The following is a 20115-nucleotide window of genomic DNA, read 5'->3' as shown; positions in this document are numbered from 1 at the left end:
GAACAAAAACGGGGATAAACATACCTGTCCAATAGAAACTCTTGTTTTCAATGGACTAATGATTACACCCTATATCAGCTAGATGCAGGCATGAGTGTGCAAGGCGGTATTGAATGGCACTGTCTGTCACCTCAAATTTGTCTCTCGACCTGTTTGCTCCGACATTGTAAACTTTAATTCATAGACTAGGTTGTAGCAATCTCATGATGAGTATAGGGAAAACTGGGTGAATGGAATATGAATGAAAGTCATCCAATATGCTGTAATAGAAATAAGGCCATGATCAGACCTGCCAACCCTGACCAACTGTACCAGATCGGCACGGCAAATTGGAGATTCATGTGGTTAGACAAACATTATGCATCACACCTGGTTCAGTTTAGTCCTCTGAAAAGGTATTTACAACATAAATAAAAGGTTCATACTGATAAATTCAGAACATATAATATAAATATATTTTTTTGTGGAATTAGCACTCTCAAACAGGGCCAATCACTAGGGCCAGCACACAAGTATTGGCTTTTTAGACACGGTTCCTAATCAACACTAAAAGCAAAATCATTTTGAAAACATAAAAACAAATGATCACATCGACACAGACTGCAAACTGGCTACACAAAGCTCAAGTAGGCTACCACAAAGAGAATCTGAACGCTGTTCAGTAGGCTACCGCAAAGAGAATCTGAACGCTGTTCAGTAGGCTACCGCAAAGAGAATCTGAAAGCTGTTCAGTAGGCTACCGCAAAGAGAATCTGAAAGCTGTTCAGTAGGCTACCGCAAAGAGAATCTGAACGCTGTTCAGTAGGCTACCGCAAAGAGAATCTGAAAGCTGTTCAGTAGGCTACCGCAAAGAGAATCTGAACGCTGTTCAGTAGGCTACCGCAAAGAGAATCTGAACGCTGTTCAGTAGGCTACCGCAAAGAGAATCTGAAAGCTGTTCAGTAGGCTACCGCAAAGAGAATCTGAAAGCTGTTCAGTAGGCTACCGCAAAGAGAATCTGAACGCTGTTCAGTAGGCTACCGCAAAGGGAATCTGAACGCTGTTCAGTAGGCTACCGCAAAGAGAATCTGAACGCTGTTCAGTAGGCTACCGCAAAGAGAATCTGAAAGCTGTCCAGTAGGCTACCACAAAGGGAAACTGAACGCTGTCCAGTAGGCTACCGCAAAGAGAATCTGAACGCTGTCCAGTAGGCTACCGCAAAGAGAATCTGAAAGCTGTCCAGTAGGCTACCACAAAGGGAATCTGAACGCTGTTCAGTAGGCTACCGCAAAGAGAATCTGAAAGCTGTCCAGTAGGCTACCGCAAAAAGAATCTGAAAGCTGTCCAGTAGGCTACCGCAAAGGGAAACTGAACGCTGTCCAGTAGGCTACCGCAAAGGGAATCTGAAAGCTGTCCAGTAGGCTACCACAAAGGGAATCTGAACGCTGTTCAATAGGCTACCGCAAAGGGAATCTGAAAGCTGTCCAGTAGGCTACCACAAAGGGAATCTGAAAGCTGTCCAGTAGGCTACCACAAAGGGAATCTGAACGCTGTTCAATAGGCTACCGCAAAGGGAATCTGAAAGCTGTTCAATAGGCTACCACAAAGGGAATCTGAAAGCTGTCCAGTAGGCTACCACAAAGGGAATCTGAACGCTGTTCAATAGGCTACCACAAAGGGAATCTGAACGCTGTTCAATAGGCTACCACAAAGGGAATCTGAACGCTGTTCAGTAGGCTACCACAAAGGGAATCTGAACGCTGTTCAATAGGCTACCACAAAGGGAATCTGAACGCTGTTCAATAGGCTACCGCAAAGGGAATCTGAAAGCTGTTCAGTAGGCTACCTCAAAGGGAATCTGAACGCTGTTCAATAGGCTACCGCAAAGGGAATCTGAAAGCTGTCCAGTAGGCTACCGCAAAGAGAATCTGAAAGCTGTCCAGTAGGCTACCGCAAAGGGAATCTGAAAGCTGTCCAGTAGGCTACCACAAAGGGAATCTGAACGCTGTTCAATAGGCTACCGCAAAGGGAATCTGAAAGCTGTCCAGTAGGCTACCGCAAAGGGAATCTGAACGCTGTTCAATAGGCTACCGCAAAGGGAAACTGAACGCTGTCCAGTAGGCTACCACAAAGGGAAACTGAACGCTGTCCAGTAGGCTACCGCAAAGAGAATCTGAAAGCTGTCCAGTAGGCTACCGCAAAGGGAAACTGAACGCTGTTCAGTAGGCTACCGCAAAGGGAATCTGAACGCTGTTCAATAGGCTACCGCAAAGGGGATCTGAAAGCTGTCCAGTAGGCTACCACAAAGAGAATCTGAAAGCTGTCCAGTAGGCTACCGCAAAGGGAAACTGAACGCTGTCCAGTAGGCTACCGCAAAGAGAATCTGAACGCTGTCCAGTAGGCTACCGCAAAGAGAATCTGAAGGCTGTTCAGTAGGCTACCGCAAAGAGAATCTGAAAGCTGTCCAGTAGGCTACCGCAAAGAGAATCTGAAAGCTGTTCAGTAGGCTACCGCAAAGGGAATCTGAAGGCTGTTCAGTAGGCTACCGCAAAGGGAATCTGAAAGCTGTCCAGTAGGCTACCGCAAAGAGAATCTGAAGGCTGTCCAGTAGGCTACCGCAAAGAGAATCTGAAAGCTGTCCAGTAGGCTACCGCAAAGAGAATCTGAAGGCTGTCCAGTAGGCTACCGCAAAGAGAATCTGAAAGCTGTCCAGTAGGCTACCACAAAGAGAATCTGAAAGCTGTCCAGTAGGCTACCGCAAAGGGAAACTGAACGCTGTCCAGTAGGCTACCGCAAAGAGAATCTGAACGCTGTCCAGTAGGCTACCGCAAAGAGAATCTGAAGGCTGTTCAGTAGGCTACCGCAAAGAGAATCTGAAAGCTGTCCAGTAGGCTACCGCAAAGAGAATCTGAAGGCTGTTCAGTAGGCTACCGCAAAGGGAATCTGAAAGCTGTCCAGTAGGCTACCGCAAAGAGAATCTGAAGGCTGTCCAGTAGGCTACCGCAAAGAGAATCTGAAAGCTGTCCAGTAGGCTACCGCAAAGAGATTACACTTTTGTAATGCTTTTTGTGACGTGGATTATAATTACTGTTAGTCTATCAGGTTGCGTTCTCCTCGTAATGTTACGTGGATCATAATTACTGTTAGTCTATCAGGTTGCGTTCTCCTCGTAATGTTACGTGGATCATAATTACTGTTAGTCTATCAGGTTGCGTTCTCCTCGTAATGTTACGTGGATCATAATTACTGTTAGTCTATCAGGTTGCGTTCTCCTCGTAATGTTACGTGGATCATAATTACTGTTAGTCTATCAGGTTGCGTTCTCCTCGTAATGTTACGTGGATCATAATTACTGTTAGTCTATCAGGTTGCGTTCTCCTCGTAATGTTACGTGGATCATAATTACTGTTAGTCTATCAGGTTGCGATCTCCTCGTAATGTTACGTGGATCATAATTACTGTTAGTCTATCAGGTTGCGTTCTCCTCGTAATGTTACGTGGAAAATACAACTAATGGGACGCAGAATTAAATGTTTTTCACACTCGCACAAATGCGAACAGTTATTTTTCGTACTTGTATTTCATTTCTTTCACTAGCAAATGCGAGTGAACTGCTTGCACATTAGAGCCCACTGAATGTCCATTTTATGTTCGCTAACGTTAGTTTCAACCAATGTGTTTACCTTTCCACAACACTCAGAGTCGAAAAGCGATTTGTCCATGTGTTTAGGTACAGCTGACAGTCCGCAAACTCAGCATCACAACAAACAGGAGGGACAAACACGAGGAAGTTACGTTGAATAATGATGTATTCATCTCCATGTCCGTTGACACAAACTCCGTACATGTCTGTGTGTTGCAGCTCGAGAATCGGGATGTTAGATTTACGCAGTGGATACTTTTTTTCTTCTTCATGTATTTAAAAAAATACAAAAATAACAGGCCTTTTTCATTTCTGCGTACTTTTAACTCGGATCTCGTACCTGCGTACATGGACAGAGAACACAAAATGTGTGCATGTTGGCCGGTCTGCATGCCCATGAAAACAAAACTCGTCTCCCTCGTCTGAAGCGGCCCTGACCGTCACTGCTTCAAAGAGTATTTTAAATAAATTCTCCCCCAAAACGGCACTTGTCTTTTCTTACTAGCACTGACATTGCATGCAACTACTTTACTGAAGCCATCTTAAGATGAAAGAACTTAAGTCGCTCTGGATAAGTGTCAGCTAAATGACTAGAAATGTCAAATGTAATACGTGTTATGTGGTAATACATGTAATATTACGTGTTATGTGGTAATACATGTAGTAATACCTGTTATGTGGTAATACATGTAGTATTACGTGTATAAAACGTGTTATGTGGTAATACATGTAGTAATACCTGTTATGTGGTAATACATGTAGTATTACGTGTATAAAAACGTGTTATGTGGTAATACATGTAGTATTACGTGTATAAAAATGTGTTATGTGGTAATACATGTAGTAATAAGTGTTTTTTTGTTGTTGTTATAAATGTGTTATGTAGTAATAAACAAGTTAGAGATGTTTTATTAGGGTCCTGACTAAGATGTTTTATTAGGGTCCTGACTCACTCAGAGGTGGGCAGTGGTTCCTCCAGGAAGTAAGGGTCCTGCATGGCCTGCTCAGACGTGATCCTGCGGATCGGGTCCATGGTCAGCAGCTTCTGGAGCTAAACACAACGTTAGACACATCATGAGTAAAACACAGTGAACGTTCATACAACGTCAGCCTGAACAATGCTACAGTATGTTATAACAATCTCAAGGCAAAACTAACTTTAACTCACCAAGTGGAATGCTTTGCTGTCTGGTTTCACTTTGTGTTTCTCCATGTATTTTATTAGGCTGCAGTTTGTATACCTGTAAAAAGGGTGTTATTTCAGTTTGTACACCCGTGATAAAAGGGTGTTATTTCAGTTTGTACACCCGTGATAAAAGGTGTTATTTCAGTTTGTACACCCGTGATAAAAGGTGTTATTTCAGTTTGTACACCCGTGATAAAAGGTGTTATTTCAGTTTGTATACCTGTGATAAAAGGTGTTATTTCAGTTTGTACACCCGTGAGAAAAGGTGTTATTTCAGTTTGTACACCCGTGAGAAAAGGTGTTATTTCAGTTTGTATACCTGTGATTCAAGGTGTTATTTCAGTTTGTACACCCGTGAGAAAAGGTGTTATTTCAGTTTGTATACCTGTGATTCAAGGTGTTATTTCAGTTTGTATACCTGTGATACAAGGTGTTATTTCAGTTTGTATACCCGTGAGAAAAGGTGTTATTTCAGTTTGTACACCTGTGATTCAAGGTGTTATTTCAGTTTGTATACCTGTGATACAAGGTGTTATTTCAGTTTGTATACCTGTGATACAAGGTGTTATTTCAGTTTGTCTACCTGTGATAAAAGGTGTTATTTCAGTTTGTACACCCGTGATAAAAGGTGTTATTTCAGTTTGTCTACCTGTGATAAAAGGTGTTATTTCAGTTTGTCTACCTGTGATACAAGGTGTTATTTCAGTTTGTATACCCGTGATAAAAGGTGTTATTTCAGTTTGTCTACCTGTGATAAAAGGTGTTATTTCAGTTTGTATACCTGTGATACAAGGTGTTATTTCAGTTTGTACACCCGTGATAAAAGGTGTTATTTCAGTTTGTCTACCTGTGATAAAAGGTGTTATTTCAGTTTGTCTACCTGTGATACAAGGTGTTATTTCAGTTTGTCTACCTGTGATAAAAGGTGTTATTTCAGTTTGTCTACCTGTGATAAAAGGTGTTATTTCAGTTTGTCTACCTGTGATAAAAGGTGTTATTTCAGTTTGTCTACCTGTGATACAAGGTGTTATTTCAGTTTGTATACCCGTGATAAAAGGTGTTATTTCAGTTTGTCTACCTGTGATACAAGGTGTTATTTCAGTTTGTACACCCGTGATAAAAGGTGTTATTTCAGTTTGTCTACCCGTGATAAAAGGTGTTATTTCAGTTTGTCTACCTGTGATAAAAGGTGTTATTTCAGTTTGTATACCTGTGATACAAGGTGTTATTTCAGTTTGTACACCCGTGATAAAAGGTGTTATTTCAGTTTGTATACCTGTGATACAAGGTGTTATTTCAGTTTGTACACCCGTGATACAAGGTGTTATTTCAGTTTGTATACCCGTGATAAAAGGTGTTATTTCAGTTTGTATACCTGTGATACAAGGTGTTATTTCAGTTTGTACATCCGTGATAAAAGGTGTTATTTCAGGTTTGTACACCCGTGACAAAAGGTGTTATTTCAGTTTGTACACCCGTGATAAAAGGTGTTATTTCAGTTTGTATACCTGTGATAAAAGGTGTTATTTCAGTTTGTCTACCCGTGATAAAAGGTGTTATTTCAGTTTGTACACCCGTGATAAAAGGTGTTATTTCAGTTTGTATACCCGTGAGAAAAGGTGTTATTTCAGTTTGTACACCCGTGATAAAAGGTGTTATTTCAGTTTGTATACCTGTGAGAAAAGGTGTTATTTAAGTTTGTACACCTGTGATACAAGAACAGGTTATTTCAGTGGATGAGTAGAAGACATATCCAATCTTAAAATCCTAAAATTGATCTTGTCATGAGCTGGCAGGAAGCATGCAGGCAGTCAGTGTTACGCCTTGGTCATTGTATTTTGTGTTTTCGTTATATTATTTTGTCAGGCCAGGGTGTGACATGGGTTTATGTTATTGTATTTTCGTATTGGGGTTTGTAGTATTTGGGATCGCGGCTGATTAGGGGTGTTGTATATGCTTGGCTGCCTGAGGCGGTTCTCATTCAGAGTCAGGTGATTCTCGTTGTCTCTGATTGGGAACTGTATTTAGGTAGCCTGAGTTTCGCTTTGTATTTCGTGGGTGATTGTTCCTGTCTCTGTGTAGTGTTCACCAGATAGGCTGTAATAGGTTTCACGTTCCGTTTTGTTGTTTTGCATTTGTATAGTTATTTCATGTATCGCTCTTCCTTCATTAAAGACATGAGTAACCACCACGCTGCATTTCGGTCCGACTCTCTTTTGACAAACGAAGAACGCCGTTACAGAATCACCCACCACACTCGGACCGAGCAGCGTGTTAACAGGCAGCAGCGAAGGGAAGACGTTATGGACAGCAGAGGCATGGAGTATACGACGTGGGAAGAAATAGACAGGTGGGCGGCCGACCCAGAGAGAGTGCCAGAGCCCGCCTGGGATTCGCTGGAGCAGTGCGAAGAGGGCTATAGGCGAATGGAGTCGAAAAGAAAGACACGGCGGCGCAGAGCGAAACCGAAAGTCACCCCCAAATATTTATTGGAGGAGGGCTCAGGGAGAGAGTAGCAGAGTCAGGAGTCAGACCTGAGCCTACTCTCCTGTTAATCGTGAGGAGCAGCAATATAAGGACTTCTGGTCTTGGGAGATAATATCAGACGGAAAAGGACCCTGGGCGCAGCCGGGAGAATATCGCCGTCCCAAGGAAGAACTAGAGGCGGCTAAAGCGGAGAGGCGCTGGTATGAGGAGGCAGCACGGCGACGAGGATGGAAGCCCGGAAAGCAGCCCAAAAAAATTATTGGGGGCTTAATGGGAGTATGGCTATGCCAGGTAGGAGACCTGCGCAAACTCCCTGTGCTTACCGGTGGGCGAGAGAGACCGGGCAGACACCGTGTTATGCTATGGAGCGCACGGTGTTTCCAGTGCGGGTGCATAGCCCGGTGCGGTTCATACCAGTCCTTCGTATTGGCCGGGCTAGAGTGGGCATCGAGCCAGGTAAGCTTGGGCAGGCTCGGTGCTCAAGAGCTCCAGTGCGCCTGCACGGTCCGGTCTATCCAGAGCCACCTCCACACACCAGTCCTCCGGTAGCAGCTCCCCGCACCAGGCTTCCTGTGCGTGTCCTCGATCCTGTAGCACCAGTTCCAGCACCACGCACCAGGCCGTCAGTGCTCCTCGCCTGTTCAGCACAGCCAGAGCCTTCCTTCCCTCCTGCGCTACTGGAGTCTCCTGTCTGTTCAGCGCTATCAGAGCCTTGCTTCCCTCCTGCGCTGTCGGAGTCTCCCGCCTGTTCAGCGCTATCAGAGCCTTCCTCCTATACAGCGCTGCCGGAGCCTTCTGCCTGTTCGGAGCAGCCTGAGCTGTCAGTCTGCATGGAGCAGCCTGAGCTGTCAGTCTGCATGAAGCAGCCAGAGCTGCTGTCTGCAAGGAGCTGTCAGTCTGCAAGGAGCTGCCAGTCTGCAGGGTGCTGTCAGCCTGCATGGAGCAGTCAGAGCTGTCAGCCTGCATGGAGCAGTCAGAGCTGTCAGTCTGCATGGAGCAGTCAGAGCTGTCAGTCTGCATGGAGCAGTCAGAGCTGTCAGTCTGCATGACGCAACCAGAGCTGTCAGTCTGCAAAGAGCTGCCAGTCTGCATGGTGCTGTCAGCCTGCATGGAGCAGTCAGAGCTGTCAGTCTGCAAAGAGCTGCCAGTCTGCAAGGAGCTGTCAGTCTGCAAGGAGCTGTCAGTCTGCATGAAGCAGCCAGAGCTGCCAGTCTGCAAAGAGCTGCCAGTCTGCAAGGAGCTGCCAGTCTGCAAGGAGCTGCCAGTCTGCATAGAGCAGCTTGATCCGCCAGTCAGCCATGATCTTCTAGATCTGCCAGTCAACCAGATTCTTCCAGATCTGCCAGTCAACTAGTCTCTTCCAGATCTGCCAGTCAACCAGTCTCTTCCAGATCTGCCAGTCAACCAGTCTCTTCCAGATCTGCCAGTCAACCAGTCTCTTCCAGATCTGCCAGTCAACCAGTCTCTTCCAGATCTGCCGGTCAACCAGTCTCTTCCAGATCTGCCGGTCAACCAGTCTCTTCCAGATCTGCCAGTCAACCAGTCTCTTCCAGATCTGCTAGTCAACCAGTCTCTTCCAGATCTGCTAGTCAACCAGAATCTTCCAGATCCGCCAGCCAGCCAGGATCTACCGGAGCCTACTACCTGCCTGAGCTTCATCTCAGTACTGGGCTTCCTCTCAGTACTGGGCTTCCTCTCAGTACTGGGCTTCCTCTCAGTTCCGGGCTGCCCTCAGTCCCGAGCTGCCCCTCAGTCACGAGCTGCTCCTCAGTCACGAGCTGCTCCTCAGTTCAGTGGGGTTCTGGGTGAGGACTATTAGGCCATGGACGGCGGCGAGGGTGGATTACCCCAGGACGCGAAGGGGAGGAACTAGGACATTAATGGAGTGGGGGCCACGTCCTGAGCCGGAACCGCCACCATGGACAGACGCCCACCCGGACCCTCCGTCCGGGAGTCCGCACCTTAGGGGGGGGGGTTCTGTCACGCCTTGGTCATTGTATTTTGTGTTTTCGTTATATTATTTGGTCAGGCCAGGGTGTGACATGGGTTTATGTTATTGTATTTTCGTATTGGGGTTTGTAGTATTTGGGATCGCGGCTGATTAGGGGTGTTGTATAGGCTTGGCTGCCTGAGGCGGTTCTCATTCAGAGTCAGGTGATTCTCGTTGTCTCTGATTGGGAACCGTATTTAGGTAGCCTGAGTTTCGCTTTGTATTTCGTGGGTGAATGTTCCTGTCTCTGTGTAGTTTCACCAGATAGGCTGTAATAGGTTTCACGTTCCGTTTTGTTGTTTTGCATTTGTATAGTTATTTCATGTATCGCTCTTCCTTCATTAAAGACATGAGTAACCACCACGCTGCATTTCGGTCCGACTCTCTTTGACAAACGAAGAACGCCGTTACAGTCAGGCACACATGTAGAGATAAAGGTACTCACGTGTTCCGTCTGAAGTCCTTCATCAGAGTGGAGTGCTCGGGCATCTTCTTGATGTCTTCCCAGTCCTTCTCTGAGGATTACATCATCAGACTGTGTCAGTGAGTGTTTGTACAGAACCCACATATTGCTTTGGATTCATACAAGCCCGGACAGAACAGAACTGTGCCTAGTCAGGGTTTAATTGCACTCGTCATTCAGTATTCTCTTAATATCACCGTTATCCAGGCAGGTTCGGATTACACATGGGCTCTCCAAGGTTTGACCAAGGTAAAATATTTCACACATACAAGCGCCCATTTCAATGCACATAGCCGTGTCCTGATGAGTTATGGGAGTATCCAGCCCTTGTGGGGTAACCCCCCACTATATCAGCCCTCGTGGGGATCCCCTCACTATATCCAGCCCCTCGTGGGGAACCCCCACTATATCAGCCCTCGTGGGGAACCCCTCTATATCCAGCCCCTCGTGGGGAACCCCCACCACTATATCCAGCCCTCGTGGGGAACCCCCCACTATATCCAGCCCTCGTGGGGGAACCCCCCCCACTATATCCAGCCCTCGTGGGGAACCCCCTCTATATCAGCCCTCGTGGGGGAACCCCCACTATATCAGCCCTCGTGGGGAACCCCTCTATATCCAGCCCTCGTGGGGAACCCCCACCACTATATCCAGCCCTCGTGGGAACCCCCACCACTATATCCAGCCCTCGTGGGGAACCCCCACTATATCCAGCCCTCGTGGGGGAACCCCCCCCCACTATATCAGCCCTCGTGGGGGGAACCCCCCCACTATATCCAGCCCTCGTGGGGGAACCCCCCACCACTATATCCAGCCCTCGTGGGGGAACCCCCACCACTATATCCAGCCCTCGTGGGGAACCCCCCACTATATCAGCCCTCGTGGGGGAACCCCCCACTATATCAGCCCTCGTGGGGAAACCCCCCCTCTATATCCAGCCCTCGTGGGGGAATCCCCTCTATATCCAGCCCTCGTGGGGGAACCGCCTCTATATCCAGACCTTGTGGGGGAACCCCCTCTATATCTAGCCACTTGTGGGGGAACCCCCTCTATTTCCATCCCTCATGGGGGAACCCTCTATATCTAGCCCTCGTGGGGGAACCCTCTATATCTAGGATTTGATACCAGCATCCTCTTGGTTGCCAGCTTACTTCCCAACATATTTTTGTCAGACTCTGGATTCGAACTGGCAACCCTCCAACTGCTAGGCTACCTGCCGCCTAGCCCAGCCCAGCTCTCTCACCAGCAGGGAAGCCCATGACGTTGAAGATACGGTCCAGCTGGTCATGGTGGTAGGGGTTACTGGTCTTGATGTCCTCTTGGCGACAGTGGAAGATGGGCTCAGATGTCAACAGCTCGGCAAAGATGCACCCAATAGCCCAGATGTCTGACAGATGCACATGCAAGATTAGAGATGTCACACTGGGATTGGAGCACACGCCCAGTCAGAGACACCCTCTTGAACATGTTTGCACGCACGCACACACATACATACACACACACACACACAGCAGAATTTGTCTTAGGTTGGTGGAAGGATAGCTCAGAACTTCCTCTCTTGGTGCACAGGGCAAAAAAAACACCACACCCAACCACCCCGTGGCCGTTCTCACCGATGGCTTTGGTGTAGTGCCTGGCACCTAGCAGTAGCTCTGGTGCTCTGTACCAGAAGGTGACCACCACAGGGTCCAGATCTGCTAACGGCTTCAGTGGTGAGTTAAAGAGGCGGGCAAAGCCCATGTCCGCTGTAGGGAAACACAAATCAATAAATAGTAATGAAGTATAATGTTCAAATAATGTGTAATGAGAAGTGACTATATCCATTATATGTACTGACATAAAGCCTTATAACATATATGTACTGACATAAAGCCTGATAACCTATATGTACTGACATAAAGCCTGATAACCTATATGTACTGACATAAAGCCTTATAACATATATGTACTGACATAAAGCCTTATAACCTATATGTGCTGACATAAAGCCTGATAACCTATATGTACTGACATAAAGCCTTATAACCTATATGTACTGACATAAAGCCTTATAACCTATATGTACTGACATAAAGCCTGATAACCTATATGTACTGACATAAAGCCTTATAACCTATATGTACTGACATAAAGCCTTATAACCTATATGTACTGACATAAAGCCTGATAACCTATATGTACTGACATAAAGCCTTATAACCTATATGTACTGACATAAAGCCTTATAACCTATATGTACTGACATAAAGCCTGATAACCTATATGTACTGACATAAAGCCTTATAACCTATATGTACTGACATAAAGCCTTATAACCTATATGTACTGACATAAAGCCTGATAACCTATATGTACTGACATAAAGCCTGATAACCTATATGTACTGACATAAAGCCTTATAACCTATATGTACTGACATAAAGCCTTATAACCTATATGTACTGACAAAACCTTATGAAAAGGGTCCTGAAAACACGCATTGAGATCTCGTCGTACCGATCTTTACTGACCCCTCTCTGGCCCCTCCCCATCACTAGGATGTTGGCAGGTTTCTGAGGAAAAACAGATCACAGTTAAAGCAGCAATCAGCAGTTGAAAGAATAACAGTGTTTTGGCCGCCACTGTTTCACATGGGGCCGGAGAAATGTAACAACTCTCAAGTTAATAGACAGCGCTATGGATGCAAGGAATGACCATCCATGAAATCAACATTTTTATTTAACCAAGTTTTGCAGCTATACAGTGTTTGTGTATGTTTACTTTGTTTACAAACATTGGAGTAAAACATGCTTATATTTTGGGTTCTGATGGGGTACGACACTTGAACTAAGCTCATGAGGCATTTATTAGTTAAATTCTTCAAGAATTAATGGATACATATATTTAATTTATAAGTCCAAAATTGATGTAGCTACTGCAGATTGTCCCTTCAATGTAATCCAAATTTTTACTTCCATTATCCTAATACCCACAGTGATAACACATTAACTGAAAGGAATTAAAGATGAATTTGCACCATAAGGCTGAATCACATGTGAATGGTTCAGGAAGTGTCAATGCTGCCCTCTGGTGGAAAAACAGTGAACATAACATCCAAGAGAGCAGCAGAACAAGACTCTCTTCTGATCTCTCCTCTCCTCGACCCCTTCCTGCCTCCCTCCCTAGATCTCTGTGTAGGACCAAGTTGGTGTGCAGGAAATGGATGCTCTCTCTCCTTCGGTCTCTCACCAGGTCTCTGTGTAGGACCCAGTTGGCATGAAGGTAATGGATGCCGTCTAGGATCTGGTAAAGCAGGGACTTGACCATCCCCTGGGCAGCTGCAGGGGCTTCTTATTGGCCTTGGACGCTCTGTGGAACTTTATGATGTGCTGTGGATACAGGGGGCATTGTTAGTGTGTGTGTGTGTGTGTGTGTGTGTATATTACTTTTCTTGTGGGAATCGTAAAATTCTCCCTCGTAGAGCCATTTTCCAGGTCCCCACAAGAACAAAGACTATTTTAGGGGTGAGGTTTAAGTTTCAATTAGAATTAGGGTTAAAGTTAGGGAAAATAGGATAGTGAATGGAAATCAAATGTCCCCACAAGGATAGTGAAACATACAGGACGTGTGTATTACCCAGAGGTCATGCTCGGCATAGTCGAAGAGCAACCAGACTTTGCGGTCTGCGTGTGACAGGAACACCTTCTGCAGTGAGATCACATTAGGATGCTTCAGCTCCCGCAGTAGCTACAAGAAGAAACATTCATTCACACAAACATTATGAGATGTCTCACAGACCCAGGTTATGCCTGCTCGAGCTAAACACCACACTTACTGCAATCTCTCTGCAGGCAGACATGGAGATGCCAGTGCCTTCAATCTGCTTGAGGGCGTAGTCCTTATCATCCTTCCTGCAGACAGAGAAGATACAGCATCATCCCCAGTTCACCACAGTTCCCATGGGACCTTGCTACACAGAGATAATGGAGGCTGGTGGAACAGGAGTGTGAAATGGGGGATACCTAGTCAGTTGTACAACTGAATGCATTCAATGTGTCTTACTCATTTAACCCAACCCCTCAGAGGTGCGGGGGCTGCCATAATCGACCTCCAGGTCGTCGTCGGCACCCGGGGAACAGTGGGTTAACGGTCTTGCTCAGGGGCAGAATGACAGATTTTTACCTTGTCAGCTCGGCAATTCGATCCAGCAACCTTTTGGTTACTGGCCTAGCACTCTAACCACTAGGCTACCTGCCTGGCTGTGAGAAGAGGGAAAGATGCTTCCATTACCTCCCGATTTAAGTCAAATAGTTATTGGTCGTGTCCATATATTTTGCAGATGTTATCAGGTTTCTAGCGCCAACACTGCAGTCATACAAATCAATACACACAAATCCACTAAGTAAAATGAAAGGAATTAAGAAATATCAGAACAAACAATGTCAGAATCCGTATATGATGTACAGTGCATTCAGAAAGTATTCAGATCCCTTGACTTTTTCCACATTTTGTTACGTTACAGCCTTATTCTAAAATTGATTAAATTGTTTTTCCACCCTCATCAATCTACACACAATACCCTTCAATAACAAAACAGGTTTTTAGACATTTTTGCAAATATATTAAAAATAAAAAAAATGAAAAATCACATTTACATAAGTATTCAGACTATTTACTCAGTACATTGTTGAAGCACTTTTGGCAGTGATTACTGCCTCAAGTCTTCTTCGGTATGACGTTATAAGCTTGACCGGTTTCGGCCGTGAGCTTTACAGCGCCCCTGCTCCGTACTCGCCGCTTTCCGGGGCCGAGGACTTAGTACCCGCTGCGTCATGTCCCCCTGCGTATTTGGAGAGTTTCTCCCATTCTTCTCTGCAGATCCTCTGAAGCTCTGTCAGGCTGAATGGGGAGGGAGTGTCACTGCACAGATATTTTCAGGTCTCTCCAGCGATGTTCGATCGGGTTCAAGTACAGGCTCTGGCTGGACCACTCAAGGACATTCAGAAACTTGTCCTGAAGCCACTCCTGCGTTGTCTTGGCTGTGCACATAGGGCTGTTGTGCCGTTAGAAGGTGAACCTTTGCCCTAGTCTGAGGTCCTTAGCGCTCTGCAGCAGTTTTTCATCAAGGATCTCTCTGTACTTTGCTCCGTTCATCTTTCCATCGATCCTGACTAGTCTCTCAGTCCCTTCCGCTGAAAAACATCCCCACAGCATGATGCTGCCACCACCATTTTTTAAATATATTTTTTTATTTGACCTATATTTAATCAGGTAGGCCAGTTGAGAACAAGCTCTCATTTACAACTGCGACCTGGCCAAGATAAAGCAAAGCAGTGCGACAAAAAAGAATACAGAGTTACACATGGGATAAACAAAAGTACAGTCAATAACACAATAGAAAAATATATATACAGTGTGTGCAAATGGAGTAAGGAGGTAAGGCAATACATAGGCCCTAGTAGCGAAGTAATTATAATTTAGCCATTTAACACTGGGGTGATAGATGTGCAGATGATGGGCAAGTAGAAATACTGGTGTGCAAAAGAGCAAAAATGTAATAAAAACAATATGGGGATGAGGTAGGTAGTTGGATAGGCTATTTGCAGATGGGCTATGTACAGCGATCAGTAAGCTGCAGTCTCAGTAAGTCTCCAACTTCAGCAATTTTGCAATTCGTTCCAGTCATTGGCAGCAGAGAACTGGAAGGAAAGGCGGCCAAAAGAGAACCGTCCAGAGTAGTGATGCTAGTCATGCGGGCGGGTGCAGGCAGCAATTGGTTGAAGAGCATGCATTTAGTTTTACTAGCGTTTAAGAGCAGTTGGAGGCCATGGAAGGAGTGTTGTACGGCATTAAAGCTTGTTTGGAGGTTTGTTAACACAGTGTCCTAGGAAGGGCCAGATGTATACAGAATGGTGTTGTCTGCTTAGAGGTGGATCAAGGAATCACCCACAGCAAGAGACACATCATTGATATATACAGAGAAAAGAGTCGGCCCGAGGATTGAACCCTGTGGTACCCCCATAGAGACCGCCAGAGGTCTGGACAACAGGCCCTCCAATTTGACACACTAAACTCTGAGAAGTAGTTGTTGAACCAGGCTGTTGAATCTGCCGATAAGAATACAGTGATTGATAGAGTCGAAAGCCTTGGCCAGGTCGATGAAGATGGCTGCACAGTACTGTCTTTTATTGATGGTGGTTATGATATAATTTAGGACCTTGAGCATGGCTGAGGTGCACCCGTGACCAGCTCAGAAACCGGATTGCACAGTAGAGAAGGTTCGGTGGGATTCGAAATGGTCAGTGATTTGTTTGTTAACTTTCAAAGATTTTAGAAAGGCAGGGCAGGAAGGATATAGGTATTTAACAGTTTGGGTCTAGAGTGTCACCCCCTTTGAAGAGGGGGATGACCGCGGCAGCTTTTCAATCTTCAGGAATCTTGGACGATACGAAAGAGAGGTTGAACAGACTGGTAATAGGAGTTGCAACAATGGCAGCGGATAATTTTAGAAAGAGAGGGTCCAGATTGTCTAGCCCAGTTGATTTGTACGGGTCCAGGTTTTGCAGCTCTTTCAGAACATCAGCTATCTGGATTTAGGTGAAGGAGAAGCTGGGGAGGCTTGGGCAAGTAGCTGCGGGGGTGCGGAGCTGTTGGCCGGGTTGGGGTAGCCAGGAGGAAAGCATGGCCAGTCGTAGAGAAATGCTTCTTGAAAAACTTGATTATCGTGGATTTATCGGTGGTGACAGTGTTTTCTAGACTCAGTGCAGTGGACAGCTGGGAGGAAGTGCTCTTCTTCTCCATGGACTTTACAGGGTCCCAGAGCGTTTTGGAGTTAGGGCTACAGGATGCAAATTTCTGTTTGAAAAAGCTAGCCTTTGCTTTCCTAACTGACTGTGTGTATTGGTTCCTGACTTCCCTGAAAAGCTGCATATCGCGGGGACTATCTGATGCTAGTGCAGTACACCACAGGATGTTTTTGTGCTGGTCGAGGGCAGTCAGGTCTGGAGTGAACCAAGGGCTATATCTGTTCTTAGTTCTACATTTTTTGAAAGGGGCGTGCTTATTTAAGATGGTAAGGAAATTACTTTTAAAGAACAACCATGCTTCACCGTAAGGATGGTGCTAGGTTCCTCCAGATGTGACACTTGCATTCAGGCCGAAGAGTTCAATCTTGTTTCTCATGGTCAGAGTCCTTTAGGTGCCTTTTGGCAAACTCCAAAACGGGCTGCCATGTGCCTTTTACTGAAGAATGGCTTCCGTCTGGCCACTACCATCAAGGCCTGATTGGTGGAGTGCTGCAGAGATGGTTGTCCTTCTGGAAGGTTCTCCCATCTCCACAGAGGGACTCTAGAGCTCTGTCAGAGTGACCATTGGGTTTCTTGGTCACTTCCCTGACCAAGACCATTCTCCCCGATTGCTCCGTTTGGCCGGGCGGACAATTGTAGTTAGAGTCTTGGTGATTCCAAACTTCCTCCAATGATGGAGCCACTGTGTTCTTGGGGACCTTCAATGCTGCAGACATGTCTAGGCACCCTTCCCCAGATCTGTGCCTCGACACAATCCTGTCTCGGAGCTCTACGGACAATTCCTTCATCCTCATGGGTTGGTTTTTGCTCTGAAATGCACGGTCAACTGTAGGACCTTGTATAAGCAGATGTGTGCCTTTCAAAATCATGTTCAATCAATTGAATTTACAACAAGTCGGAAGTTTAAACTCAGTTTTCATAATTCCTGATGTTTAATCCTAGTAAAAATTCCCTGTCAAATGTTACGGGTAGCCTTCCACAAGCTTCCCACATTAAGTTGGGGGTATTTTGGCCAATTCCTCCTGACAGAGCTGGTGGATCTGAGTCAGGTTTGTAGGCCTCCTTGTCATACACGCTTTGCTTGGGGTCATTGTCCATTTGGAAGACCCATTTGCGACCAAGCTTTAACTTCCTGACTGATGTCTTGAGATGTCGCTTCAATATATCCATAATTTTCCTACCTCATGATGCCATCTATTTTGTGAAGTGCACCAGTCCCTGCTGCAGCAAAGCACCCCCACAACAGGATGCTGCCACCCCGTGCTTCACGGTTGAGATGGTGTTCTTCGGCTTGCAAGCCTCCCCCTTTTCCTCCAAACATAACAGTTTCATTTTTGTTACATCAGACCAGAGGACATTTCTCCAAAAAGTACGATCTTTGTCCCCATGTGCAGTTGAAACCGCAGTCTGGCTTTTTTATGGCAGTTTTAGAGCAGTCGCTTCTTCCTTGCTGAGCGGTCTTTCAAGTTCTGTCGACATAGGACTCGTTTTACTGTGGATATAGATGCTTTTGTACCTGTTTCCTCCAGCATCTTTACAAGGTCCTTTGCTGTTGTTCTGGGATTGATTTGCACTTCTTGCACCAAAGTACGTTCATCTCTAGGAGACAGAACGCATCTCCTTCCTGAGCAGTGTGATGGCTGCGTGGTCCCCTGGTGTTTATGCTTGCGTACTATTGTTTGTACAGATGAACGTGGTACCTTCAGGCATTTGGAAATTGCTCCCAAGGATGAACCTGACTTGGAGGTCTACAATATTTTTTCTGAGGTCTTTGCTGATTTCTTTAGACTTTTCCATGATGTCAAGAAAAGAGGCACTGAGTTTGAAGGTAGGCCTTAAAATACATCCACAGGTACACCTCCAATTGACTCAAATGATGTCAATTAGCCTATCAGAAGCTTCTAAAGCCATGACATAATTTTCTCCACTTTTCCAAGCTGTTGAAAGGCACAGTCGACTTAGTGCATGTAAACTTCTGACCCACTGGAATTGTGATACAGTGAAATAAACTGACTGTAAACAATTGTTGGAAAAATGACTTGTGTCATGCACAAAGTAGATGTCCTTACCGACTTGCCAAAACTATAGTTTGTTAACAAGACATTTGTGGAGTGGTTGAAAATGTAGTTGTTATGACTCCAAACTAAGTGTATGTAAACTTCTGACTTCAACTGTTTTTTTATTTGTAATAAAATTGCAAACATTTCTAAAAACCTGCTTTTGCTTTGTCATTATGGGGCATTGCGTGTCGATTGATGAGGAAAATTTTTCATTTAAGGATGTAACATAGCAACATTTAGAAAAAGGGAAGTGTTGTGAATACTTTCCAAATGCACTGTATTTGATGGTGTGTAGACAGTATGGACAGTATATTAAAAGAAAAGGTGTGTGCAGCAGTAGTTATAGAGGATGAGCCTAGACTATAATACAGTATATACACATATGAAGTGGGTAAAACAGTATGTAAACATTGACCAGTGTTAAATACTATGCACATAGGGCAGCAGTCTCTAAGGTGCAGGGTAGAGTACTGGGTGGTAGCCGGCTAGTGGTGACCATTCAATAGTCTGATGGCCTGGAGAAAGATGTTCTTCAGTCTCTCGGTTTCAGCTTTGATGCACCTGTACTGTCTATGTATTCTAGGTGGTAGCAGAGTGAACAGAGTGGTTCGGGTGGCTAAGGTCCTTGATGATCTTGTTGGCCTTCCTTTGACACCGGGTGCTGTAGATGTCCTGGAGGGCAGGCAGGGCACCCCCGGTTATGAATTGGGCTGACCGCACCACCCTCTGGAGAGCCCTGTGGTTACAGACGTTGCAATTGCTGTACCAGGCGGTGATACAGCCTGACAGGATCCTCTCAATGGTGCATCTGTGGAAGTTTGTGAGGGTTTTAGGGGCCAAGCCAAAGCCAATTTTGGCGCTGTTGCCACCATTTCAGGTTGTCAGTGATGTGCACGCTGAGGAACTTGAAGCGTTTCACACTTTCCACTATGATCTTGTGGATGTGAACGTCCTGTATCTGCTGTCTCTAGAAGTGCACAATCCGCTCCTTCGTTTTGTTGACGTTGAGGGAGAGGTTATTTTCCTGGCACCACTCCGCCAGGGCCCTCGGGGCTCTTGTCATTGGTAATCAGGCCTACCACGGTTGTGTCATCTGCAAACTTGATGATTGAGTTGGAGACATGCATGGCCACACAGTCATTGGTGAACAGGGAGTACAGGAGAGGGCTTAGCACGCACCCTTTTGAGGATCAGCGTTGCCTACCTTTACCACCTGGAGGTGGACCATCAGGAAGTCCAGGACCCAGTTGCACAGGGTGGGGTTCAGCCCCAGGGCCCTGAGATTAGTGATGAGCTTGCAGGGCACTATATTGTTGAAGGCTGAGCTATAGTTGATTAACAGCAGTCTTACATAGGTATTCCACTTGTCCAGATGGGATAGGGCAGTGTGCAGTGCGATGAGTCATCCGTGGACCTGATGGGGCGGTACACAAATTGTACTGGGCCTAGGGTTTTGGCTAAAAGGTGATATGATCCTTAACTAGCCTCTCAAATCACTTCATGATGACAGAGGTGAGTGCTA

At 45.7% G+C, this 20115-nt stretch overlaps 1 protein-coding gene across 1 annotated transcript in view; it reads right to left on the bottom strand.

Moving 5' to 3' along the window:
• LOC127919341 (cyclin-dependent kinase 8-like) overlaps positions 1 to 20115 on the bottom strand; it is a 28803-nt gene that overhangs the window by 5322 nt on the left and 3366 nt on the right. The window contains 11 exon segments of the mRNA XM_052502867.1: positions 4576 to 4673; positions 4791 to 4863; positions 9731 to 9800; positions 10992 to 11135; positions 11362 to 11493; positions 12181 to 12189; positions 12255 to 12300; positions 12977 to 13059; positions 13062 to 13116; positions 13364 to 13474; positions 13563 to 13638. Coding sequence (XP_052358827.1) covers positions 4576 to 4673; positions 4791 to 4863; positions 9731 to 9800; positions 10992 to 11135; positions 11362 to 11493; positions 12181 to 12189; positions 12255 to 12300; positions 12977 to 13059; positions 13062 to 13116; positions 13364 to 13474; positions 13563 to 13638 — 897 coding nt within the window.

Source organism: Oncorhynchus keta, chromosome 4 (genome assembly GCF_023373465.1).
Source record: "Oncorhynchus keta strain PuntledgeMale-10-30-2019 chromosome 4, Oket_V2, whole genome shotgun sequence".
Taxonomy (NCBI): Eukaryota; Metazoa; Chordata; class Actinopteri; order Salmoniformes; family Salmonidae; genus Oncorhynchus; species Oncorhynchus keta.
This window is presented reverse-complemented; position numbering and strand designations above follow the sequence as displayed.